The sequence below is a fragment of the Myotis yumanensis genome, unplaced genomic scaffold (genome assembly GCF_028538775.1).
Source record: "Myotis yumanensis isolate MYYU_CA2020_CCGP unplaced genomic scaffold, mMyoYum1.0.hap1 SCAF_18, whole genome shotgun sequence".
In the NCBI taxonomy this organism is placed as follows: domain Eukaryota; kingdom Metazoa; phylum Chordata; class Mammalia; order Chiroptera; family Vespertilionidae; genus Myotis; species Myotis yumanensis.
In genome coordinates this window covers 23,605,419-23,632,109 of record NW_027223769.1, presented here as the reverse complement: position 1 = coordinate 23,632,109, position 26,691 = coordinate 23,605,419, and the positions used below count along the sequence as shown (strand labels likewise).

General features: G+C 56.2%; 1 protein-coding gene across 2 annotated transcripts in view; it reads left to right on the top strand.

Moving 5' to 3' along the window:
• Positions 1-26,691, top strand: part of VAC14 (VAC14 component of PIKFYVE complex) — a 97,722-nt gene that overhangs the window by 43,351 nt on the left and 27,680 nt on the right. For both annotated transcript variants that reach the window (XM_070398562.1, XM_070398564.1), the window contains exons 13-14: positions 4,674-4,830; positions 18,122-18,254. In XM_070398562.1, coding sequence (XP_070254663.1) covers positions 4,674-4,830; positions 18,122-18,254 — 290 coding nt within the window. The remainder of the gene's footprint in view (positions 1-4,673; positions 4,831-18,121; positions 18,255-26,691) is intronic.

Genomic DNA, 26,691 nt, shown 5'->3' with positions numbered 1-26,691 from the left:
TGGAAGCACTGTCGCAGCTTCCTCCTGGCCGGGACTGAAGAGGGCCCGGCTTGGGGATTTCCTTCGCTCCTCACAGGGCTGGAAGGCTGAGCCAGGGGACATCTGGGGCATATCAGCTGGCCAGTGGCATAGCCAAACTTTAGACAGAAGTTTCTTAGAGATAAGTGAGTAGCGTGAAGTGGGCTGCCTCTCCGACCATCCCCTTGGCAGAACATCTTCCACCTCCTGCCTGGCACTGCAGGTCAGCAGGTATTTATCCAGCATCTGCCGATGCCTCGGTCTGGGGCTTCATGGTCAGGAGACCTCGTGAGAGGCGAGGATGGGCCTCCCAGCCTAGGGACCTGGCCGTGCCCACTCTAGGTCTCCAGCCGTTCCTACATAGTGAAGGAGCAGGCAGCACCTAGGGGACGGAGAAGGGACCTCCCACCACGAGGGGTTTTCCGGGCTGGTCTGTGGACGAGGTGCTGGGACAGGGAGTGCCTGGGCGGACCATTAAGAGAAGGAAAGGAAACAGCCACCGTCCCAGAGACTGTCCCTGGCATGCTGGACGCAGCAGGTGACAGCCTGCAGGGGCCCCATCCAGACGACCCCTCTCTCACTGGAAGGTGCCCTTTGCTGGCGTCAGGTCACCTCCTACAAGGAAGGGCTTTCCCGGGAATGCCCTGGCTCCCTCGTTTTTGCTCCCCAAGCCCTAGCGGGTATGAACCCCTCACCACCTCCCCCGCGGCCTTCCCCTCAGAGTTGCTTTGTCAGATGTTTTGCACACCCAGTTGCCACTGACCCTTTCACTCCCCTCCAGGATGAGGGACCAGCTGATGTGCCTTCCCCAGCCCCCAGCCCCCGCCTGTTGCCATGGTAATGGCAGGCGCTCCTGTTCCTGCAGAATATTGCTTTCTTGTAACCTTCCTCCCTCCCTCTTCCCCCTCCCCCACCCCACTTCTTTCACTCACACAAAAAGAAAGCACAAGTGTTTTATATTCATTTTGCAAAAAGCTGTGTAGCGCATACTAATTGGCGTGGCTTCCTCCTGCTTGAGCCTTTCCCGTTCTCGGAGCCAGGATTACAGGCCAGGCAGGCATGGGCCCAGCCGCTGCTCGGGAAGGAGGGCCAGCTTGGTTTCTGGAAGCGGAGCAGCCGTCTATAGCCCAGGGCCTTTCTCCCAGGCCGTAAGCAGGTGCCTCGTAAGCATGGCTGCTGAGGGTCACCCTGTCCTTGTCCTAGAGCTTCCTGCGGGGTCCGCAGGGGGTGGAGCACCAAATCCCTGGCTGGACACACAGACTCAACCACATCTAGCTGGAGGGTTGTCCGTCTGTTGCCCAGTCCCAGGGCCCCTGTTGGCATCGCCTCCCAAGGCCTTCCCTCCCTAGGGGCCTCCTGGCTGCTGAGGCAGAGCCTTGGCCTTGGCCTCAGAAGTGTGGGTCTGAGGCATCGAGTTCAGCCCCTGGGCTGAGTGGGGTTTGCCAGTCAGCTGGGGGAGGGCCAGTGATCCTGGCTGTCAGAGAGCCACCCTGCAGTCCCAGAGTGGCACCCAGCTCCCCTCCTCAAGGCACTCCTTGCCCTCCGTTTGACAGCTCCTTCCCCTCCTTGCCTGTATGAGGCTGGGGGACTGAAAGGGCAGTGTGTGTGTGTGTGTGTGTGTGTGTGTGTGTGTGTCACCACTACATGTGGTGTGGCCCCAAGCTGGGCTGTCTGGGGACCAGAGATAAATTTTTTGATATGTAAGCACAAGGGAGTGGCTGGGATTGTTGCAGGAACCTGTAGATAACATTTCTGGCTTTAATTGTGCAATTGAAGTGTAATTTGCATTCATTTGCCATTTGGTGTTAAACTTCCTAAAATAAGAGAATTCACAGTGTAAAATATGCAGCGTTGCTGGCTGCACTCCCCAGTGGGGCAGGAGGAGGTGGTACAGAGACACACAATGCAGATCCTCTGGTGGGGAAGTGAGGTCTGCAGCCTTCATGTGTGCCCCACTGTCCCAGCCCCATCCCTACACCAGGACTTGCTCACTTGCTGCATTTGACAGCTGAGTTTGCTGCCTGGAGGCTGAGTGCCCTGTGCACCTGCACCGATGGCCTGAGAAGCGGAGCCTGAGGCTCCGAGGAGTGAGCGGCATGAGGGGTGCAGTGGGGCTGGCAGGTGCCAGGAAATATAAGGACACAGAGGTTGCCCCTCGACCCCCTCGGCCCTCCTGTGAGTCTGAACCAGGTGTGAGATCATGGCGGTCAGTGAGGGTTCCCCCCTCAATACATGGGCACAGCAAGAGCAGATTACTCAACAAGTACCACTGGATTGGGAATCAGGGTGTCTATTTGGGATTTTGACTTGGGGTGTTTTTTGAGATAGAATCCACATACCATAAAATCACCCTTTTAAAGTATGCAGCCCAGCATTGTACACTGCATGAGTATACTTTGCCAATGAAGTTGTGCAACCATCACCACTATCTAATTCTAGAACATGTTCACCACCCCAAAAAGGAACCCTGTACCCATTAGCAGTCGCTCCCTGTGTCTCCCTCCTCCAGCCTCTGGCAACGTCTAATCTCCTTTCTGTCTCTGTGGATTCGCCTGTTCTGGACATTTCACATAAATGGAATCATCTACAGGATGTGACTTGCACATCTGGCTTCTCTCACTTAGCAGAAGTTTTTGAGGTTCATCCGTGTTGGGGGTGTATCAGAACTTCATTCCTCAATATCGCCAGATAGCGTTCCCTGGCGTGGATATCGGGGTATCAGTCGAGGGACGGTTGGGTGGTTTCCGCTTTCCGGCTGTGGTGGGTGCTGCTCCGTGAGCGTTCCTATGGAAGCTTGTGTGTGGACATGTTTTCAGCCCCGTTGGGAGTAACCCTGCGTTTCACTCTTTGAGGCACACTTGGCCTGCTTCTTGCCTCACTGTTTGATTTTGGACAAGTCACTCCCCCACCCGGACTCCCTGGTCTCCTTTCTCCTCCCTGACGTTGACACAGCGACTTGCTTGGACAGTCGAGCATCTGAGTGCACATCCTGCGAGGTGGGGCTCGGGCTGCTCTGTCGCTCAGCGCCGCACTCACTGCTCTGCTGTCTGTTCCCACATCTCACCCTCTGCGTCCTTCCTGCCACTGTTGGAGCAGAAAGCCCCCTGGGAGCCTCCCTCGATGGCAGCAGAGGCCTGTGCCTTGCTGCTTCTGGACCTAATCCGACCCCGGCTCTCGGCCTGGGCGCCAAGCAGCCCTTGCTCCTGCCGTCCGTCTGGACTGCTTAGCAGCCACACTTCTCAGCCAGCGCAGAGGCGTTCTCTGCAGGCCCAACAGTCAGACGTCCAAATGTGCAGAAGGGCAGGGGTACAGGCTGCCTGCAGGCCCTGGGCTGGGGCGGGTCTGACTCACCTGCAGCCCCAACACCCAGCACAGCACACAGGGGAGGGACAGCTGGGATGCCATGTCCCACCTGGTGAGGCTGGCGTGCGGCAGGGCGGGGAGTGAAGTTACTGTCTCTCAGGAAGGTTTTGTGCCGAACACACCAGGCTGCTGGGAGAACACTGGGGGCCAGAATGGGCCAGCGGGTACGGGGCTCAACTGCACAGCAGGCTGCAGAGAGGACCCTGGGAAAAGTGACCGCGGGGGCAGGGGAGGATGGGGTGCTGGCACATTAATTGCTGTGAAACGGGAACTGCTTTCAAACTTGGAGAGGTTAGTGGCTTTTTTTTTTCTTTTGGGATAAAATTCTCCCTTTTAAAATACAGGGTTCAGTGGTTTCACTTATCTAGTATTTTTTTATTTAGTACATTGATAAGGTTGTATAACCAGCACCACAGTCTCACGTGTGGACGTTTTCATCATCCCACAGAGAGCCTAGAGCAGCTTGACCTTGACTGTAGTCACCACATTCCCCCGGCTGGCCTGGCCGCCCGTGGTACCCGGGCCCGCCCAGAGCCCTGTGTCATTTCCACTGGTCCAGAGACCTCTGGATTGTAGTGCAGCCCCGGGGGACCATGTGACACAGCCCTGACTTGAGCGCACAGTGGGGACTGTTCTCTACTCTCACCTCTGTGCCTTCCTTGGAAGAGCGTGGCAGGCAGGGTCAGGTTCAGGGGCCTTGCTCCACTAGCTTCTGTGTATGAGCGCTGCAGAGGCAGTGAGAACTGAACACATTAGGAAGTCTTCCGTCCTGGAGCCCAGAGTCACACCCCAAATGTGCAGGGTCCTCTGGGATCTGCCAGGGCCTGGTGTCGCCTCTGCAGAAGGATTTGTCCTGTGACCTGATGCTGGCTGGGCCATGGCTGCCACCCCCAGGAGTGTGGCCATGAGAGCACTGCTGGGTCATCGTCGGGCATAGGCAGCCCAGGAGCCCTGAGATGTGTATTGCACAGGCTGCCCTGGTGCCTGAGTCCCGCATCCCCTGGGGTCCCCTCTCGTCCCCATACCAGGGACCAGAGAGGAGTGGTCATGGGAAAGCTGACTTCCAGGCCTCAGATCCCAGCTTCCTTCCTCCAGTCGCTCCTGTCCACTGCCTGTGTTCCCTTCAGTTCAGGCCTTGTAGAACGTTTTGGGCACCGTTACAGCCATAGTCTTGGCCACTCTCACCAGCCTGTTGCCCTCTGCAGACCCCTCTCCGCCTCCTGGAGGAGGCTGTCTCCAGCCACAGCTGCCTGTGGAGGTCCTTGTCTCTCATCCTCTGCTTTTCTCCCCAGGTTATCCTGAAGGATCTGGAGGTGTTGGCAGAAATCGCTTCCTCCCCTGCAGGCCAGACAGAGGACCCAGGCCCCCTCGACGGCCCTGACCTCCAGGCCAGCTACTCCAAACTTCAGGTGCCCACCCCTGGCAGGGCCGGCCTGCTGACCACTCCCAGTAAGTCTTGCCCTGATGCTTCCAGCCTTGGGGACACTAGGAACACTGGTGCTCGGTCTCATCCTGGACTGGGGCCATCCTCGGGGCTGTCCCTCTCGAGCCTTGGAGTTCTGCCAGGATGTGAGGGTCAGTGACGGCCATTGTCCAGGAGGCAGGTGGACCTGGCCATGCTGCCGCCTCCTGGCTCACACTCCAGCCCCTGTGAGAGACGCTTAGTCCCTTTTCCTCACCTTCCTGCCCCTTTCACCCGTTGAGCCATTGGCTTAATGTAAAACCATCTGAGTCAGCCGATCGCCTCTCCCTGGGGCGGCGTCTCCCTGGTCAGGAACCAAGGGGCTTTGGAGTCGGGGCTCACAGGTGGGAGACTAGGCAGCCATTTCCTTCCTCCCTGAGAGGCTAAAAATAGCTCTCAACATGGCAGGCAGCCCAGGCAAGAGACAGTATAATTCAAACAGCATGTTTCCGGGAGTGCTTGGCCATGAAGGTGGCGTGGCGTTCCTGGTGCTCCCCCTTGGAGCTCCTTCCAGACGTCAGGTGGCCCTTCTCCCAGGCCAGGGCTACTCCCAGCACCTCCCTCCCAGGCAGACACCAGTTCCCTCCAACGACACCGTCCTGGAACATGCCCAGGGGTGCAAGTCAGTGGGAAAGCACTCAGCGGGCCTTGGGTGTTTGCCTTGGTGTCTCTGTCCCCTGAGTGGCTCTTGCCACCAGGCACCAGGTCCTAGACAGTCCCTCCTCCGATGCAGAAGACAAGTGTCAAATACATTTGGGGCCCATCAGCGGCAGCTCCCCTCCTGCAGCCCCACCAGGCTGGGCCCGAGGACACCTAGAGCACCTGCAGGCCTGCCTGTGCCGGGCTGCGAGGTCATCACAGAGGCCGTGCATGAAAGGGTCTCCCGGTGACACTCGGCGTCAAGCCCCACCCCTGCCCTTGCAGCAGGGTGTCCATAGGACCCCAGGCTCTAGGCCGCCACCGCTGCACACGCTCCGCCTGCAGCTGGTCCCAAGTCCCAGCTATTCCTGCTAACGTAAGGAAGGAGTGAGGGGCTATGATAGCCCAGCTTCCTTCTTGTTTCCCCAGGATGCAGGGGTTTCCTTGCCAACGAGCGGGTTTCCTCTGGGCAGTCAGAGGCCATAGTCAGGGAGGCACCCACATCCTGACTCGGGGCCCGTGCTGAGGTTCCCACCCTCTGTCCCACAGCCTAGGACTCCGCTCTTCATCCTGTGTCCCCAAGTCAACACTTGAGGGTCAACCTGAAGTCCCCAGGACCGCAGCAGGAATGCCACAGGTTGAGCGTGGGGGTAGGGCCCTCCATGAGAGGGCAAGGAGCAGCAGGCTCCTCCTTGGAGAGGGCGGGCCTTGGGGGGTGGGGACAGGGTGGCAGTGATACCTGACTACCAGGAGAAAGCACCGCAGGGCCCAGGCCAGCCTCATCCCCCTTGTCGAGCATCCGCTCTCCCTAGTGGGAGAAGCGAAAAGCTGAGGCAGCACACCCCCAGGCAGGATGGACACCTTGTCCTCCCATGACTGTGCTCCACCTACAGGTGGCTTTTCTCTTCCTCCCTGGCACAGAGAAGTGCCACCGGAGCCCTGCACACCGGCCTGAACCCCAGGATCTGCTCACAGAGCTCATCATGACTGAAATGCTTACTTGCTGGTGGAGGGATGGGCCAGAAAAATGGCTGTGAGCGGCCCAGGTCGCTCTGGAGCCATAGGGCCTGACCCAGGGAACCGGAGGAGAGGCCCTGTGAGAGCAAGCCCTTCCAGCCGCTAGGGAACAAGGGCTGGGGGCACTTGGATGGCAAAGCGCTCAACCCCAGCTCCTGTCCCCACCAAGATGGGCCGGCCACTGACGAGTCTCAGGCAGTAGTCTCATCAAGGCTGTAGGACTGGCTCACATCAGCCAGGGACTCACCCGGATGCATAGACAAACCAAGTGTGCCAGACGGGAAGTAATTCCATCCTGGGAAGAACACCAAGGAAGTGCTGCAGCCAACAGTGCTTCTTGCTTCGAGTGCTCACAGCACCGAGGGCCACACGCTCTCAGCCTGAGACTCATGTGCACTTCTAGGAGGGGGACCATCCCTGCATGTGCGTCCACAGCTGGCACGAGATTTTCAAATGGGTCTGTGATTTTATTTTATTTTTTAAATATATTTTACTGATTTTCTACAGAGAGGAAGGGAGATAGAGAGTCAGAAACATCGATGAGAGAGAAACATCCATCAGCTGCCTCCTGCACACCCCCTACTGGGGATGTGCCCGCAACCAAGGTACATGCCCTTGACCGGAATCGAACCTGGGACCTTTCAGTTCATAGGCCGACGCTCTATCCACTGAGCCAAACCGGTTACGGCAGGGGTCCATGATTTTAAAAGGTCAAGTTCACAGCAGTAATAGAAGAGCATGGGAAGCCAGAGCCGGGCCACAGCCACCTTAGGGAGGGCGCGCAGCAGGCGCTCGTTGTGGGCGGCTGTTGGGTCGGAAAGCACTCGTCCCTCTGCAGGCTGCTCTTTGTGGCGGTGCGTTTAAGGCACGCGAGCAAGGGGGTCATTCTGCTCCCATCTGACTGAGCACGGGGACAGTGGCCCCAGGGCCAGACCCTCTCCTGTTTGGATTCTGCTTTCCTCTGGCTCTCCAGGGCACAGCCCTGAGAACTCGCAGACTGCAGTGCTTCGTCCCTTTAGGGTAGATCATCCCACCCCATAAAGGAACTTTCTGGAAAGCCAAGGAGGCAGGGAACCTAGCAAAGATGAAGTCAGTGGTGTTCCTGGGGAATCGAATGGCCCGCCTGTGTGTTGGGTCCAGAAACTCAAATGGTGCAGATTGAGCGCAGTGGTGGGGAAGCGGGGCCCATCCCACGCCTGGGTGGCGCTGTGTTGGCCTAAATGTGCAGCAGCGGTCCCCAGGGCCGCAAGGCAGAGCTGCCCACTCGGGATTTTCCTCCCACCCGTCCCAGTGTAAACATCTCCCTCCCGTGCGGAGCTGTGGGGCTGAGGCCGTGGTGTCACTTCTCGCACGCCCCCTTCATTCCTGACCTTTGCAGAGGCCCCGGCTGGGAAGAGGGCCTTCTCGGGTGCAGTCAGGAAGGAGCCAGTGGAGGGACACTGTTTCCCTGTCTCCCTAGACTGATTTGGTGACATGAAACAAAACAACCTTGGTCTCCTGTGACTTGGCAACTTCTGTGCCTTCTCTGCCTATCTCTACTCGGGGGGGACGCCAGCCAAGGCTGTGCAGGCTCTGGGAAGAGGAGATGCTGAGCCCCCTCAAGCCAACCCAGGGCCTGACCCTGAGCCTGCACAGAAGGCACGGCAGGAACAGGCGGCTCTGGGACCGTCCTCCTGGCCGGCTTGGGGCTTGGACATCCCAGCTGCGGAGCGGAGCCGCCTGCCAAGCACAGCAGCAGTGTGGCAATCCGGGGCCAGAGGTCAACCCAGAACTGATGTTTACCCCTAAAACCCAGTTTTCCCTGTCCTTCCCCCTGGCCACGGGCCCATTCTTGGTGGGATGAAACTGCTTACATCAGGGCTCTCTGGTCCAAGGTGGAGTATGACCCCAGCTCTAAGAACATGGACAAAAATGGAATGTTCTGATTCAGTTTTGTTCCTTATAAGCCCAGGCTGGTGTGGCCAAAAGCAGAAAGAAGTTCTAGAAAAAACCTAGAAAGCAATCCCTGGGCGTTTTTCCCAATAACAACTGTGACTGTAATATGTGGAGCTCCCGTGAGGACCAGGCGCTGTTCTGAGCGCTCCCCACGTGCTGGCTCCTGCACCTCGAGGGGAGCTAGCTCAGACCTCGCTGAGAGAGACCGCCGCTACTGGGCAGGGGTGCTGACCCAGGGCCTAGCCTGAGGGCCTGCTCTCTTCACCCCACACTCAGCACAGGAGCCCCCATGAGCCCCAACCTTGCCCAGCACTGGACTCTTCCACCGCCCAAGGGAGGAGCCGAGCAGTGGTAGCCAGGCCGGCGGTCTCCTATGGGTATGGGATCACAATACCCCTCAATCTGACAGTTCGGGGGGGTGGCCCTCTTCGCAGTGACTTCAGGACTCCATTCTGGCCTCAGGTGACCTCTTGCACTTCTTCCTCCGTCTCCTGCAGCCACACCAGACGGGGTCCCAGCCCCCAAGGGCCTTACAAGCCCTTCTTCCCACACACTGTGTTCAGGCACTGGGGTGGGAAGATCTAGGTTCACAGTCTATCTGTACCCCACCCCCTGCGACCTAGGGCAAGTGTCCTGCCTCAGTGCCACCTCTCCCTCCTCCGTTACTTGGGCAATGGGTGGTTGGGGGCTCGGTGCGCTCTTGCGTGGAAGGCGCTAAGATACGTGTGAGTGCCGCCTCTGCTTCGGTCCTTGTTATGGGAGCTCAGGTGCTCTCCTCTGTGGGGCTTTCAGGAGAACCGGGGCCAGACCCCTCCCGCCTCTGCCCTCCCACCCGTCGCTCTGTGCATGGTGCGGGGGGCCACATCTGTTTCCCTCCTGGCCGTGACCTCTTAGACCCTGGTTTCTCAAGGTGCAGGCTGTGCAGCCTCGGCGTCGCCTGGAAGGTCATCAGCAATGGGGACACTTGGGCCCACCCTAGACTCAGAATCGCATTTTATCAGGATCACAGGTGCCTTGTGTGCCCCCCACAGTTAGAGAAGCGCCAGCTCAGCCCGCAGGGGTCTGTGGTACTCACCTCTGAACCCCGCATCAGTCAGTGCCGTCTTTCAGAGCCGTTATAACGGGGCCACCAGAGCTGGGTCTGAGGCTCACCTAGCACCACTGCCCAGGCCTTTACTGGCCACCAGATGGAGAGCCCGGCCCCCTCCTACCCAGGCCCATTGCTGCCCTTCCCCCTTCCCTCTCTCCAGCACCGCCCGTGGCCCCAGCTGCTTGGTCCAACAGCCCTGCAGCTCTCCCCTGGTGCAGCCCTCTCCACTGCCATATCGGCTTCTGGTTCCTCTCGGACCCCGCTGGGGCCCATTAGCTTATCTCTCGCTCTGAACCAGGCAGCTGGAAACCTCCTGGATTTGGGTGGTTGCCCGGGGCAGAAGGCTCCCTGACCTCAGCCAGGCTCGCCCCCGGATTCCACAGGCTCCACAACCCCCGAGACCCTGTTTCACAAGAGCCCTTGGCCTCCCTCTCTCCCAGGGAAGCCAGCCCCTCCCCACTTGACCCCCTTGATTCCAAACCAGCCTCCCAATCCCACAGCCCCCTCCTCCGAGCACTTCCTGTGCCAGGAACCGTTAAGCTCCTTCTCCCTGTGAGGCTCACAGACAGGAACCGCCACCCTGGAGAAGGTGTCACTTCCTGCGACTGCCCTGCCAGTTAGTGACAGGACCTGGGTCTCCTCTGGGTCCCCTGGCCCTTCCCCGCATTCTCAGGGCAGGGGATCCATTCCCACTGGAGGGGCCAGGGGGAGAGAGACAGAAGGGTGAGAGTGGAGCAGGACCCTGCTGGGCCTGGGCTGGGCAGCTAATGTTTTCCCATCTGGTTTTGTTGAACTGTAACTCGCGTTGTGTATTGAGGCCAGAGCTATTTTTATCCTGACATGTGAGGCTCCTTCACGTCATAGCCACAAAACTCAATCCAAAACATCCCAGGGAAGGTTGTTTGTGAGCCGTTGTGCAGATTCTCATGTCGCCACATCAGGTTTCACTTAGCAACATCTGCGGGCCTGGCTCCCTGGCCGCCCACCCCACCGGCCTGGTTTTGTGTACCGAGTGCTCCCGACAGCATCTGTCTGCCCCTGGGCCAGCGGCGGTCACGTGCGCTTCCTGCCAGAGCCTGCTCCAAACCAGAAAGGCCAGGCGAGCGGCATTTGGCTGCAGGCCTGGTCCTTGGCAGGATTAGGGAATGAAACCCCTCAGCCCCCCGAAGGGCACCTCGCTCCTAAGACCCGTAGGCAGGTTGTTCTCTTTCCCCTCTTCCTGCGCCCGAGCCAGACAGCTGCTCGTCACCTCTGGGCCCAGAAGACGGCGCCGTCCTCGTCACCTGAGTAAAAGCCTCTTCGTCCTCAGCAGAGCCTCAGCGCAGGGGAGAGTGTGCGGAGGGCAAGAGCCAGAAGTGGGGAAGTGGCCGTGGAGGGAGGCCCTATGAGGTCCCACAGGGACTAGAGCGGGCGGGCCTGAGTTCAGAGGAGAGAGGCCTGCCATGCCCTGTGGGAGCCTGGAGTGGGTCTGTTTTCTTCCACCCCATCTCCTCCTCCTGTGCCTGCAGCCCTGCCTGCGATGCTCTTATGCTCTTAGTTCCACCTCCAGCCAACAGGGCCTGAGGGCCAGGGAGGTGGGAAAAGTGGCCACTGGGCCGGTGGGAGGCCGAGGCTGGGAGATGAGGCCCACACCCCGCCCCGTGGTGAGCACTGCGACGGGCCCAGCCTTGACCAGCCCACCCAGAAGGTGTTCCTCACCCCCGCCCCCAGGCCTGCCTGCCCAGACATGTCTGCAGTTGGGATGGGATCTCCTGAGCTTTAGGGGCTCCTGCTCGCTCCTGCAGAGGCTTCTGCCCTCAAGGGCAGTGGCCCTGACCAGAGCCCCTCTGGCATGTGGGAGCCTGAAGGGCAACAGGCCCCATCCCGGAGCTGGAGGCCCAAGCAGGCCAGGCCCAGACGGCTCCCCCAAAGCTCCCCCACACTCTGGCCTCCCGCCAGCCAGGGCTCAGGGAAGGTGGCGGCCCTGCGCTTTGTAGTCTGAGTGGTGGGAGGCTGAGCCCCACAGGCTCTCCTGGCAACCACTGCACTGTGAGAAGGCGAGTCCCTGCCGGCTTCTTGGTGATAGGGCTCTGCCCCCACCTCCCACCAAGGGCCGCAGCCCCAGGGCCATCTTGCAGCCTGGATTTAGGGACTTGGCCCTGGGGGAGCTGTGGCTAGGAGGCCTGGGAATGTGGCCAGAGCAGCCCCATGCTTTCTCTCCTGCCATCTGTGATCAGCCTGTTAGCGCGAGGTAGCAGGTCTCCCTCCCTGAATGTGATTAGGCTTACAGGTGAGCCCCTCTCCTCCTTGCAGACTCCCTACCTCCCAGTTCTGAAGTCTCCCCGCTCAGAGACACTCCGGACTCTCCTCCAGCCCTCAGTCATTCGCCCTGAGACTCAGCGGGAATGTTCAGTATCTGGGTTATGGCATGTTTGCGAATAGCTGCCCCTACTTATTGGACCATGTGGCAGGCTCCAGGCCCAGGACATTACATGTTTTGTCTCATTTAATAGGGGTTCTTGTTGCCCCGAATCTACAGATGAGGAAACTGAGGCTTCGACTTGGCCATGGTTGCACAGCCAGTTAGTGGAAGAGTGAACATCTGACCTGAACTCAGGTCTGATGGACTCCCAAGCTGACCTCCTAAATACCATGCCCAATGCTTCCCACTGCCCCTTGGAGGCCAGAACAGCGGGCCCCTCTCCCCAGTGCCTGCCCAAGACACCCTGCCCCCGGGGAATGGAGACTGTGGCCCAGTTGGGGAGGATTTCTTCATGGCTTTTGTCTGTGTCGGTCCCTTTGTCCTTCGGAATGCTTCGGAGCCTAAATGGCACTAGGCCTAGAAATGGGGTGGGATGGGAGTGCACATCCAGGAGCAAGAAGGGGACAGGGACTCACAAACAAGCACCCAGTGAGCGTGTCACACCCACCTCCAGTGAGCGTGAGGGCGGCCTAGCCTCCAAGCCAGGCCACCACCCGGCAGCCCAATTCATAGCCTCAGTGTGGGGACAGGAGGAGGGGCCCAGAGGCAGCTGGGCTGCCTCAACAGCTGTACCTACAGCCACCTCCTCAGAGATCAACTCCAGCTGGGCCTGGGGTAACACGATCTGTAAGAATGTGACACTTGATTCTGCAAACAGCCCCGCTGGGCCAGGGAGCAGAGACTGTTTGCCATCCCAGAGTCACCCAGGATCTCCCGGGCCAGGCTATTCCGGGCAGGAACCCAGAACAACACACTGCAAACAAGCTCAGCGAGGCCCACGCTTGAACTGGGCTTCTCACGCGGCCCTACACGGGGCATCAGAGCTGTCTAGGTCAGTGGTCGGAAAACTGCGGCTCACGAGCCACATGCGGCTCCCTGGCCCCTTGAGTGTGGCTCTTCCACAAAATACCGACTTCTGCGCATGGGCCACGAAGTTTCAATCGCACTATACGTGCGGGCCCGCACATGGTATTTTGTGGAAGAGCCACACTCAAGGGGCCAAAGAGCCGCATGTGGCTCTCGAGCCGCGGTTTGCTGACCGCGGGTCTAGGTGGTTCTGAGGAGAGAGGACAGTAGTCTGAAGGTGTGACTCCTGATGAGAAATCCTTCCAAAGTAATGCACAGCTGCCTTTCCAGTTCCCACCACGTGCCCAGAAGCACCGGGCGAAGATGTAAGGGAAGCCTGAGTTCAGCAAAAAGATAGCTCCTGGGAAAAGGTTGCACTGCTCCTGCCTGGCCACGGCACCTAATGAAGTCACCCCGGGAGCCCCTCTGTGGCTCGCGCCCAGTGCTCTGGGTGGTTCCTGTTTGTGCTTCGGGCTGATCCTCCTGGGAGCTGTATCCCCTCGCACAGCCAAGCTCCATTCCCAGTCCCCACATCGTGCCTGTTTCACGCCGGTGTGTCGCCATCCTCTCCCTGGTCTGGGGAGGAAGTCATGACGGCCAGAGAGAGGCCAAAGTGATGGCCCAGGTCCTCCGTCAGCCCTCTGCCTCCTCCCGCGTCCTCCCTGAGTGCCAGACTCCAGTTGAAGCTGAATAAGTTCTGAGCACCTAACATACAGTGTGGTGATTATAGTTAATAATACCGTGTTATACACTTGAAAGTTGCTAAGAGTAGATCTTAAATGTTCTCACCACAAAAAAGAATGGTAATTATGTGAAGTGGTGGGAGTGTTAGCTAATGCTATGGTTGTAAGCATTTTGCAATATATAAGTGTATCAAATTAACAGCTACACGGTAAACTTACACAGTGTTATATGTCAGTTTCATCTCGATAAAGCTGAAAAAATTAAAATACAAAAAATAAATAAAGCATCTACAAAAACTTTTTAAATATGGGACAACTGGATATCCATCCACATGCAAAAAGATATTAACTTGGACTCCTTCACACAATATAAAAAAAATTTAAATGGGCCAGAGACCTAAATGTAAAAGCTTAAGAAAAAAATTTTACAAGGAACCATATCATAAATCTCTCTGACCTTGGATTAAATAGCAGTTTTTTAGATACAACACCAAAAGCACAAACAAACAAAAAAAGAAACAGATAAATTGGAATTCATCAAAGTTTCAAAAATTGTGCTTGAAAGGACATCAAGAAAGTGAAGACAACCTACGGAATTGGAGAAAGCATTTGCACATCATATATCTGATAAGAGAGTTGTATCTGATATACAGATAATTCTTACAACAACAATGAAAAGATAAGTAACCCAATTTAAAAATAGGCCAGTCGCTCAGTGGTTAGAGCATCAGCCCTCAGATTGGAGGGTCTTGGGTTTGATTCCTGGTCAAGGGCATATACATCAGCTGCAGGCTCAATCTCTGGCCCCCTGTGAGGGCATGTGTGGGAGGTAACCAATCAATGTGTCTCTCTCACCTCTCTCTCTCTCTGTCTCTCCGTTTCCCCCTCCCCCCTCCACTCTCTCTAAAAAAAAAAAATCAATGGAAAAAATCTTAGGTGAGGATCAAAAAAAAGTCACAGGATTTGAATAGACATTTCTCCAAAGAAGATATACAAATAGCCAATAAGCACAAGAAAAAATGTTCAACATCATTAATCATTAGAGAAATGCAAATCAAACCCAGAATGAGATACCACTTCCCATCCACTAGGAGGGCTATAATCAAAAATAGATAATAACAAGTGTTGATGAGAATGTGGAGAAATTGGAACTCTCATACATGGCTGATGGGAATGTAAAATGGTGCAGCCACTGTGGAAAAGTCTAGCAGTTCCTCAAAAGTTTACACATAGAGGGTGACTATATGATCCAGAAATTCCTCTCCTGGGTATATAACCAAGAAAAAGGAAAACATATTCACACAAAACCTTATATATGCATATTGAAAGCAGTATCATTCTTTTTTTTTTTTTCCGGCAAATTCCCCCTTTTTTATTTTTTAAATGATAGCGCATGCAAATCAGCGGCCACCTGTCAGATTGGGCTGTTTAAGACTCGGAAGAAGACTGGCAAGCAATGACAACAAGCATAGCTATAAACATAGTGGATGAAGCGCACAAGGAGCCCCCGTTCCTTAGGAGGTTGCTGGCCTCTTCAGTCAAGAGGTTTCAGCTGTCCTCAAGTCGGGGGTTTGGTTGTCCTTGTTGATCTGGCTACGGGCGGCATCATTGGTGATGGGCTTCCCGAAGCGTCAGCGAGTTGAAGGGCTGCATCAAAGGGTCCATCAGGGCCATGCTTGATGGTGGTGTCGGTGTTCGGGGAGGAGTCAGCTGTGCCCTCTGGGTCGGACGATATGGATGATACCGGGGAGGAGGAGGATGAGGAGGAGACGGAGGGTGGTGTGACATAAGGTCGGATTAGATGGTCTGGAATCCACACAGGTGAGTCTGCATCCTGTGGAAATATACAAGCATCTCCTCTCCCCCAGGTTAAAAGTACATCAGGTCCCTTCCAGGCTCCTGTAAGTAAGTCTTTCCATTTGACGAAATAAGTGAGTTTCTGCTAAATGAAAGTTTCTTTTGCTGATTTACTCAGAGTCCTCGGACTTGGCTGAGAGAGTAGCTTCCACTTCTTGCTTTTCTACCATCTGTTGGGCCTCAGTTGTTAACTTCTTCAGCTGACCCCATGTTGGCACCTCAGTCCCTTGCATAGCCTTTCTTTTCTTCTTTTTTCCGCTTTTCTGTCATTGGGGCAACTCTAAGTCTTTGGAACGATGGGACAAGGAGCTTCTCTGGGTCCATTGTGGTGAAGCATGTAATGCATTTACTCAGTCCAAGACAGGCATTAAAAAGAAAAACCCCAAATGCTCTCTTGTATCCATTTTAAGAGTAGGATTGGCGCTTTCTGCTATTACCTGAGTCCTGATCTATCACCCCAGGGAGAGCTTTCCAATCCTGCACTTTTCCGGGGTGGAAAGGCTGCAGTGGGGTTAAGGATAAGGCTCCTTGGGCCTACCTTCTCCCATGCCTCTACATTTACCTTTCCGGCACCTTTCCTTCCTCAGAAAAGCATGGACATACTTCTTGTATAAAACATTCCGTCTGACTGGGCGTAAACTTAACTCCTCTGCTAGCAAGCATATGTGTTAAAAGATCAATACAGAGTCTTTTTTCTTTAGACTCAGTATGGCACATCTTCTTAATCTAAAGATTAATACAGAGTCTTCTTTCTTTGGACTCAGTATGGCACATCTTCTCAATCTAAGTTCTGTACCATCCACCTTCTTACCCTACTTATCCTCTATAGGGGGGTCTGTAGCACCCTGGTGGAGTCTTATCCGTCCCGAGTGTGGGGGTTCTCAATGGGGGGGGCTTACCTAGGGGAATCCTGTTCCAGGGGTTCCCAAAGGTGTGAACGGAGTCGGCGAAGAAGGAATGGCACGGGGTCAGCGTTCAGTTGATCAGCATAGCGAGGTTCTCCCTCCAGGATCTCAAGCCAGGAACTCCAGCCGAGTTCTGGTCAGGATCTTCAGCGAAGTTCTGGTCTCCAGCGAAGTTCTGGTTAGGATCCAGCCAAGTTCTGGTCAGGATCTCCAGCCAGGTTCTGTAGCCATGTTCTCTTGCTAGGTTCTCCATCCAGCTTCTCCAGCCAGGTTCTAGTCAGGTTCGGTCGCCATGTTCTGTCTAGGTTCTCCAGGTTCTTTAGCCAGGTTCTATCCAGGTTCTTTTGCCATGTTCTCTGGCTAGGTTCTGGTTAGGATCTGATGAGGATCTGATGATGATCTGATCTGAAAGCAGTATCATTCTTAATAGCCCAAAAGTAGAAACAACCAAATGGTCCACCAACTGATGACTGGATAAAATATGGTTTATCCATACAGTGGAATATTATTCGGCCATAAAAACGAGGGGTAAATGTAGAATGACAGCTAATGGGTAAGAGTTTGGGGGATGATGAAAATGTTCTGGAATTAGTGCTGATAGATGGACATCTTTGTGAATATACCTCACACCATTGAATTGTACACTTTAGGACTTTATGGGATGTGACTTATATCTCACTTGAACTGTTCTCTTTGTAATGCCCCGTTAATGTCTTGGGCAGATGGAGTGAGGATTCCTACCATCGCTAGCACCTCTTTCCAGCAGTGCTGTTGGGGTCAGTGTGTGTTAGAAAGGAAAGAGGGGGGACCCAAGGAGTGTATTGGGGTGTGTGAATACACTGTGGGGATCATCCATGCATTCCGTCAGCCCTGTCCTTGTCCCCTCCTTGGTGCTGGATGCTGGGTGCCTTGCAGAGGGCGACGTGGGGAGGGGTGGCCCTCAGTGTGTTCTCAGCTAGGACACATCAGAGGGAGACCTCCAGTGTGCTTCTGGTTCGTTCTAAAGCCAACTGCGGGCTTTGAAAGTCTTCAGAGCACGACTCTAAAAGAGCATCTTTGCCTGAAGATGAAAAAGAATGTCTGATTTTAAAACATCGGGTGCATCCCTGGCCCATGTGGCTCAGTTAGTTGAGTGTACCAAAAGGTCGCCGGTTTGATCCCTGGTTGGAGCACATGCCCGGGTTGTAGGCTTGATCCCCAATAGGGGACCTGCAGGAGGCAACCAGTCGATGTTTCTCCCTCTAAAACCAATAAAAATATTTTAAAAAATCATTGGGTGCAGAGTGAAACATCGGTCACATTTCATAGCGTGTGCCGTCTTTAATCTAGTGGCGTGGGCACAATTACTCTTTGTTCAGTCACGCTGGGCAAGGAGTGTGGCTTTTGCCTCTCCAGGTGTGTCAGTTTTGTTGACCATTGAGATTGTGGGCCTGTCTTTCCCCCTTTTTTCTCTTTGACTTGTCATTTGTCAACTGGCCAAAATAAAGGCCAAGGCATATTTTATTTATTGAGATAATGAGTAGAAGTTTATTTTTTAAAAATTACATAGCACCAAGCAGAGGATCTTACAGAGAGGCGGTGTTCACGAAGTGGCCGGGGCTGACTGGGCGGGTGGACAGTCAGTGGGTATGTGTGTAGTAAGCAGAGTTGCTTGGACTTACCTGTGTAGCCCTTGTTTTATTGCTGTCAAATGTGGCCCTTGATTGAAGATTTTCCCTCGTGTTGTTGCACACAGACCACGACCACTACCTTTTTGGCATTTACAACTGTTTATATTCTGGGGGGTGGGCTGCCCATCACCCTGTGGCCACAGAATAAATCCCAGCTCCATCCCTTTCTCTACAGGTACCAAAGGCTTAGAATGTTCTCCTTCCACTCCCACCATGAACTCCTACTTCTACAAGTTCATGATCAACCTTCTCAAGCGGTTCAGCAGTGAACGGAAGCTCCTGGAGGTCCGAGGCGCCTTCATCATCAGGTTAGTGCCACACACTCTCCTCCTCACCCTGTGAGGTGTCCCATCCACCACTTCCTCTCTCGTGTCACTTGTCTCCTTTTCCTGACCTTTGTGTTTGTTCTTCAAAGGAACAAAGAAGGTCCCCCCCTTCACACTGGTGCTACTGACTTGAGGCAGCTCCCTGTCACCATTTTCAAACAAATGAATTCGTTTTTCGCTTGTGAGACAGTGTTTTCCTTTGAGGTTGAACATCGTCTCATTAAATGCCCTACAGGGGGTCTTTGAGGAGTGGGGGAGTAGGTAAGCCAGATGGGACATGAGCCGGGCTGTGCCAGGTGACCCACTGCCTACACGGGGTGCCCAGGTTTGCTGGCAGCGGTGGAGCCAGATACATGAGTCATGCGAGCCTAGACCTGGACGGTGCCTGGGCCCCAGCTCCAGTTGCTCAGCGCCTCTCAAGCTGTCATCACCAGTAGCGTGGCCAGGTCTGGCCTTTTGCCGCCTACTCAGCTCCAAGGAGCAGGGTTACCAGAAGAGTGACCTTCAGACCAACAAAATCTAGATCTTCCAGGGGGAAGACTTCTCCGGAATAGTCTGAGCGGCAGCAGCTCTCAGCTCTGACTGTTAGGTCACCCAGGAGGCTTAAAACAGAAGCCGATGGCTGGCCCTCCCCCATCAGTGAGATCAGAACGTGTGGGGTGATGAGGGTGTTAAAGCTGTCCAGGGTGCTTGGGGGACAGGTAGACTAATGTGGCCCCCGGGGCCAGGGAGGCTTCTGAGGCCATCCGGGGACCGGGGACCAGGAGATGAAGGAGCTTCTGGCCTGTACAGAGCCTTCAAGGCAGAGAGAAGCTTGGTGCGTTCATTTTGCCGTAAACCAGAGCTAAGGGCCAGAGCTCAGCCTTGTGGGCCACACTAAGGGTTGGGGGCCTTACCCAGAGGTCACAGGGAGCCACTGGGAGGGCTTGAGCAGGGAAATGGTGTGACCAGATTTCTCTGGTTTAAACGATGACTGTGCTGCTGGGGGACGGTGCGGGGAGGGGCAAGGGGTATGTGGGAGGCTGCTGTCCAGGTGAGAGATGGTGGCAGCTGTTGGTGGAGGGGAAGAAGCAAGGGGATTTGAAAGTATAAGATTTGGTGATTGACTGCAGGAGGAATGAGGGGAGAGGGAGGTGGAGTGACACCCAGGGCCCTCGTGTGCCGGCAGTGGATGGGGTGGCAATTTCTGGAATGGGAGCCCTGGGGGAGGAGCAGGGAGGGAGGAGGGGCCTGTATTTGCATGTAAATTGCTTTGGGAACATCAAAGGAGAGGTTGAAGAAGCAGTTTCTGTACCTGTCTCTCAAAAGGGGGCCTAGGCCTGAGATACACATCTGGAAATTGATGGCATAGGCATCCATTCTAGACTCATTCATTTATTCAACAGCTCTGACTGAGACTGGTTCTGTGTGAGGTACCATTCTGTCCTCATGTGTTTGTGGGGTTTTCATTCTTAGGAAGTGAGAACAGTCGCTGTAACAGGCAGAGGGAAGGGCAGGGGCTGAGCTGAGCCTGAGGAGCTCCGCTGTTCAGCTTGGGAAAGGAGAAGCCAGGAAGGAGGCTGAAAAGAGGGCCCGGGAGGTAGGAAGAAGCAGAGGAAAGGGGGATGGCAGGAGGCAGTTTCGGGGAGATGAGGTCCCAAGAGAGTCTCCTGGGAGGCAGGGGGAGGGAGCACCAGGCCCTCGCGCTCGAGGGCTGAGCTTGGCGGTGAGCGACCTGGAGAACAGGCAAAGGATTCAGGCGAAGGAGGGACAGGCCTGCCTCGCCAGAAGGGCAAATAGCAGGACCGCAGAGTCCCTGCCCTCCCAGCAGGTGGCTGTGAGGGTGGGAGGGTGTCACTGCACTATTGACATTTGGGGTCGGTCCTTCTTTGTGGCGGGGACTGTCCCTGCAGTGTAGGATGTGGAGCAACATCCCTGGTCTCCACCCACCAGCTGCCAGCAGCATCGCGCCCACCCCGTGGGGACAATCAAAAATGGCTTCAAACATTTCCAGTGTCTCCTGGGAGCAAAATTGCCCTGAATGAGAACCAAGGTTCAGAGGGACAGAAATGGATTCTTGTCCTCATTGGCCAAGGGAGGAAGATTTCCACGGCTTTTCAGCACCTCAGGCTGGGCAGTCAGTCGGGGATTGAAGTGAGGTTAGATGTGGTACAGGAGACCGCCCACCAGGAAGATGACGGCCTGTCCCCACATGAGTGACAGTTCGCTGTATGTGGTTTTCCAAACTGCAGAGGTGCCAGCCCTCTGACCAGCCCTCCTTGCCTGGAAGACTTTCGGGAACCGGTGGAGAGAGGCCTTTGGAAAGGCCTGCATAGCTACTCTCCTCCCTGGAGAACGGGCTGTAATGGGTTCTTCCATCCTCTCAGCCTCGCAGGCCCCATCAGGAGTGGGGAGCGGCAGCTCAGGGGAGTGAGCAGCACCCCCAGACTGCACCAAGCTGCAGTGCGGCTGGGGCCCTGCCACCGCCCACCTTCCCATTTACGCCTCTAGGACAGTGAGGCTTCGCTCGCTTTGCAGTGTCTCCCAGGCATCCGGGGCTGGTGGGAATCCTCATTTTGCAGAAGGGAAATGAGAGGAAGCCATGTACCCTTCGGCTTGGTCGGAGCTGGGCTGCAGACCCCTGCGCTCTGCTAACGCCGCAGCTGCCACTTTGCCCCTTCTGTGAGAGGGCCGGGTCCCGTGCCCTGAGGGGCTCCTCCCTCCTGGTCCAGGGCACTCAGTATAGCCAGCATGGTGACCGTTCTGCGGCTCACACCCCTCAGGGACCGTGCTGGGGCCTCCTGGGTGAGAGCCTGGCCTCCCTCCCACCCCACACAGCCCCAGAGGCCTCCTAGCCCTTGGCACTCTCGCTGAGAACCAGGGCTGGCCCCTCACACATGTTGCCCTCTTAGTCCTTTGCTTCAGTTGTCAGCCTGCTATTCCTCTAAGCAGCACCAGCACCTGTCAGTCCGTGTTAAGGCCAACAGCCACCTGGCCCTTCTGGAACCTGCTGCCTGTTAAGCCAGCGTGCCAGGTCGCAGCCGGCCAGCCCAGGCCACAGTCCAGGCCCCCAGTCCGGCTGCCAGGGCGCACACCGCACAGCATCAGATGTGGAGGCGGCCTTGAAGGGGTGCTTTCCTCTTCGGCAGAGATTGCTGGGATGAGCCCTCGGGAGCGTCAGCCTGCCTGCAGGCTTCTCGTCTCATTTCCTTACGCTCTGCTGAGGGCTCCAAGGAGGGGCGTAATAATGGTGCATGCCGGCTGCTGAGAAACAGTAAATGATCAAACCCTCCAGGTGTTACTGAAACTATAAGTTGCTCCTCTCAACCCCAAGACCAATCATTGAAAAAAAAAAAGGGAAGATTCTTCTGGCAAACCACGTCTGTGGCAGTGTGAGCTCCAGGTCCCGGAGCGGCTGCGTGTCTAGCACAAAGCATCTGGAGACAGACATCTGGTGGGGGGTCCTGGCGTTGAGGAAGATGCCTGACTTCCCTCGGGACCCAGAGCGTTTCCTCTCCCCTCAGCTTTCCCAGGCTGCACCTCCGAGGGGGTTGGGAATGGGGCCCCGAACTCCAGCCTGGGTGGGTTGGACATCCTCTCTGGATCCAAATGGCCTTGTTTCTGGTGGACATAACAGTGTATACGCCTATTGAGTTTGGGGAAGCCAGTGGCTCCAAAACCTCATCTCAGCCAGACTTTGTGGGAACTGCTCGCAAGTCCACACATGGAGGGAAGACAGGACAGGGTTAGGGGGTGCTGAGAGGGGGTTGGTGCCGGGCACCCCCAGCCCTGCCCACACCCACACCCACACCCTCACCTTCCACAGGCGTGCAGCCACTGGGCCTCCCACAGGCACTCAGGGCAGGATTAGGAGGGAGCTTCTGGAGTGAAACTGACGGGTTCGAATCCAGGGTCCTCCAGTTTTTAACTGCGCAACCTGTGTCCAGGGCTGGCTTGCTTTGCCTGTAAGACGTTTGCGGAGAGGGTTACGTAAGACCGTGCGTGTTACAGCTCTCCGCACAGCTCGGTAAAGGGGAGCTGTTGTTCCGCCTGCCTGGTGATGTGGCCTCGCCTCCCACGGTGGGCTGTGGGGAGGGGAAACCAGACTTGAGAGGGTAAAATAATTGAACCTTCTGTGCCAACAGCTGGCTCTGGCGCACCGGGCCTGCTGCCCCAGCACCCAGGGCACCCACCGCGGCCCAGCCCCTTAAAACAACTCTGCCCGGGTGGGTGTTGGTGTACATTTACTTCCCCCTTCCAGCCTCTTCCCACCCTCCGTGCCAGTGCAGGCAGGACAAGCTCGGGCCTTGTTTTCCCATGAACTGGTCACTTATGCTGAGGAGAAAAGGCGAGGAGAGAGAAAACGCAGCCTCTTTGATAAACTGTGATATGAACTCCAGCGTAATCCTACAGCTGGGGTCCTTACAAGGCCTGCTGTGTGCTGGGAAGGGAGCGGGGTGAGGACGCCCCACTCTGCCGGCCAAGACGGCCCTCTGGCCAGCCGTCCTCTGCCTTAATCAGCTGAGCCTCTTCCCCTCCTCTTCCTCCCTGCCGCCTGGCAAGGGGACTGGCCGGAGAATGCTTTCTTTTTAACCAGCAACTCTGCTGTGAACGCCAAGGCGCCAACCCCAGCCAGCCCAGTTGATGGTGGGTGAGGTCCCAAGCACCCTCCCCAGGAAAGCGGTGCCTCTAAGCGGGGCGGGTGTTCAGAGAGCACGGGCTGAGGGCCCACGGGAGGTGGGGGCAGTCACGAGGCTCTTTCTGTGAGACCCAGGCCCCCCACTCCCTCCCCCGGGTTTACATAAGAGCCCTGTGTCAGCCCTGTGTCGGGCCTGGAGTAGGGAATTCATTGGCCGCTGAGGTGGGTGGTGGGGCAGGGGAGCCAAGGCCTAGGAAGCCACTGGAAACTGGCCTTGTTTTTCGTTGCAGGGGCTGGGGGAGGGCCTCGAGAGAAGAAGCCCTTTCATGCTGATTGGGAAATTCCACTTTGCTATCCTTGTGCGTTCCGCCTGGGAGACAAGCCCTTGGCTGGGGCCAAATGGCCCCTGTGGCTGGGGCAGCCCACACCCGCTGGTCTGCCTGACTCTCCTCGCTCTCTGTGGCCTCTGTCTGCACCTTGACTCTGTCGGCCTTTATAGGTGCCACCTTAGCTGCCCCAGGGGCATTGGCCAAGCCCCCAAAGCCCATGTGCCCAAGCTAATAGAGGATGAGTCACAGTAAAGTGGCATCAGAAAAGCAGGCTTTGCCTCCGGCCCTGGCCTGCAGCAGAGGGCTTCTAAGGGGTCCCACTTGGACCTCTTCCTCTTATAACTCAGAACTGAAATAAGTTGCTGTGACAGACACGCGCCAACCTAAGTCTGTCTGCTGGCCGAGGCCGTGGCCCATCTGCCCGGGAAGAGGCGGGCTGCGATCTGCGATCAGTCGTGGTTGTGTTGTTGGCCCCCAGCTGCGGGAGGAGGCGGACATTGCACAGTCTGGGGGAGTTCTCCCAAGGAGTGGCCTGCGTCCCTCTCAGGAGCTTCTCGCAGGTCTTGGCGTTAAGCCCGTCGGCCCAGCTCCTTGTGTGACACTTCGGGAGCTTTCCACAGTCGCCCCCCTCCCCGGGGCCAGGGCTGGGGTGCTTTTGTTGAGATGCAGGACATCAAAGGGAGTGTGTGGTAAAAGCTACTTTGTTAGGTGTGGGGTTTTTGTAATCCTCACCCAAGGATATTTTTCCATTGATTTCTAGAGAGAGTGGACGAGAGAGGGAAAGACAGAAATAATGATGTGAAACACATCGATTGGTTGCCTCCTGCACAAGCCCTGACCAGGGCCCAGGCCGGGTAGGAGCCTGCAACCAAGGTATGTGCCCTTGACTGGAGTCGAACCCAGGACCCTTCAGTCCACAGGCCAACACTCTATCCACTGAGCCAAACCGGCTCAGGCGCAGAAGCTGCCTTGTACAACCAGCTCTTGGCTCTGACCTGGGACAGTGCTGAGGGAATGAATGGCAGGCACGATCTGACACGCCAGAGAAAGAGACTTGCCTCAAAGATAGAAAGATGTCCTTGTGAAGGGCAAAATTCAGGGAGTCCTCCCCCCTCTATTTCCACTGTCCCTAATCCGGGGCGAAGTGCCAGCTTCCCAGCACCTCATGCCTGTGACCCAGGGGTGACAGGGAGGGCTAGGGACAAGCCCGTGACTTTGCTCTGCCTCCTCCAAGCAGCCCCCACACTGTCCCTGTAGAGCCACTGTCCTGCAACTGGCCCTCCCTGTGGAAGCGACGTTTCCTTTGGAACGGAAGCATGTGTTGAGCCTTGTTAGGCCAGGCTGGGATTAATTAGGGTTAAAGGGTGGGGGAGTGCTAGCCAGAGGGAGCCCTGCACACTGTGCTCTGGGAGTCTGGGAGCTTTAGAGGGAAGTGTCCCCACGTTTCAAGGGTCGTCCTGGATCCCTGTGATGGGGTGGGTGGAAGGAGGCAAAGAGCCCACTCGCTCCGAGCTGGGCTTGTGGGAGGTTAGAGGTCACGGGTGAACTTGGCTAGGGGAGGCATGTGACCCCAGCAGCCCTCCTCCCTCAGAGCCAGTCCTTCGCCCCAGCATCCTGAAGCCCCTGGTGGGTGAGGACTCAGGAACCATTCCATGCCCACCGCCCAGGCATGCCTTTTGGACTCCTCATCACATGGGTGCCGGGACCTGCTGGGCCCTTGGATTAAAAGACATCAGCTCGTCCTAGCCGGTTTGGCTCAGAGGTTGAGCATTTGTCCGCAGACTGAAGGGCCGAGGGTTCAATTCCAGTCAAGGACACGTACCTCGGTTGCAGGCTCCATCCCAGCCCTGGTCGGGGTGCATGCGGGAGGCAACCAATCGATGTGTCTCTCTCTCACATCGATGTTTCTCTCTTCTCTATCTCTCCCGGTCCCTTCCACTCTCTCTGAAAGTCAATGGAAAAATATCCTCAGGTGAGGATTAACAACAACAAAAGGCATCAGCTCCCCAGCCCATGGCTCAGGCAGGGCCTGGGGCGTGATTGTCAGGAACTGTTGCCAGGGGCTAAGGACTTGGTAATTAATTTCTTTCTGAAGTTTGAGGGGTCAAGTTTCTGGGTAGACTCTGCAGTCCTCTGGATTTGTCTGTATTTTACCTAAGGGTGCCAGGAATCGAACAGCTTTGACCTTGGTAAGTTAGCTTGGTTACTTAGCAGTAGCTCATGAGTATTGCACTGTCGCCTCGTGACAGGTGGTAGATTGGAATCAGACCCTCGAAGTCATTTCCACCTCCTGCCTGTGGGGTGGGGCTGCATCTGAGCCAGGACAGGCACAGGGCGTCCTTAGTTTTCAACGCGCTTTAAACTCCTCCGGAGCAGCAGTTACAGAGTGTGTCCTGTTCACTCACCGTAGGTGCTCTCATCCTGGACCCCCTCAGCTTAGGTGTCCTCCGGTGGCCTGAGGGCCCTGTGTTCTCCCACAGGTGGTTTCTTTTAGCAGGTGGCCCCAAAGATCACACACACACACACACGCATGCACGCGCACACACATACACACACGTGCACATGCACACACACGCATGCACGCTCTGCCTTCAGAAAAACCCACACGGGTTCTGTCACGTGCAGTTTGTGAAGGGCGCCCAGCCCCGCTGCCCCTTCCACACAGGAGAGTTCATGGCTCAGCGCAAATGGCTGCGCCTGGGAGGACCCTGGCCTGGGGCACCCTGCACCCCTGGACGTCTCTCGGGCTCTGAAGGGGGTGATGGGACTTTCTGCGGCGGTTCTCAACCTATGGGCCGCGACCCCTTTGGCGGTCGAACGACCCTTTCACAGGGGTCGCCTAAGACCATCCTGCATATCAGATATTTACATTACGGTTCACAGCAGTAGCAACATTACAGTTATGAAGTAGCAACGAAAATAATGTTATGGTTGGGTCACAACATGAGGAACTGTATTTAAAGGGCCAGAAGGTTGAGAACCACTGCTTTAGAGCTTTGCAGCTTCAGCTCCTGGAGAGCTCTGTTTAATTCCCCTGCGGTGCCAGAGCATCTGCACCCACTCCCTCTCGTCGAGGGGGGCGGCGTCACCAGCCAGAGACCCAGAGCCAGGATCCTGCTTGTCTTCCAGACAGTGGTGGTGGAAACCATTTGGGAAAACCACCCAGTTTCCAGTCTGGACTTTGCTTTCCTCAGCCCTCATCGGGAAGAAGCTGGGCTCTCTCATGGCATCTCCCTTTCACCCAGCATCGTTCACCGCAGGAAACCCCCACACACCGTGCTGGTGTGACCTCCCCCTCCTCCTCCTCCTCCCCCTCCTCCTCCTCCAGGGCTCATCCTGCTGGCTGCCACCTCTCAGGCAGAAGGGAAAGGCTGAGTAAATCTGTGTCCTTCCCCGTCTTCCTTCTAGGCCCCCAGCCCTCCAGGCTCCTGTGGTCCATTAGCCTGGCCTACTTCCGGTCTGAAATTAGATG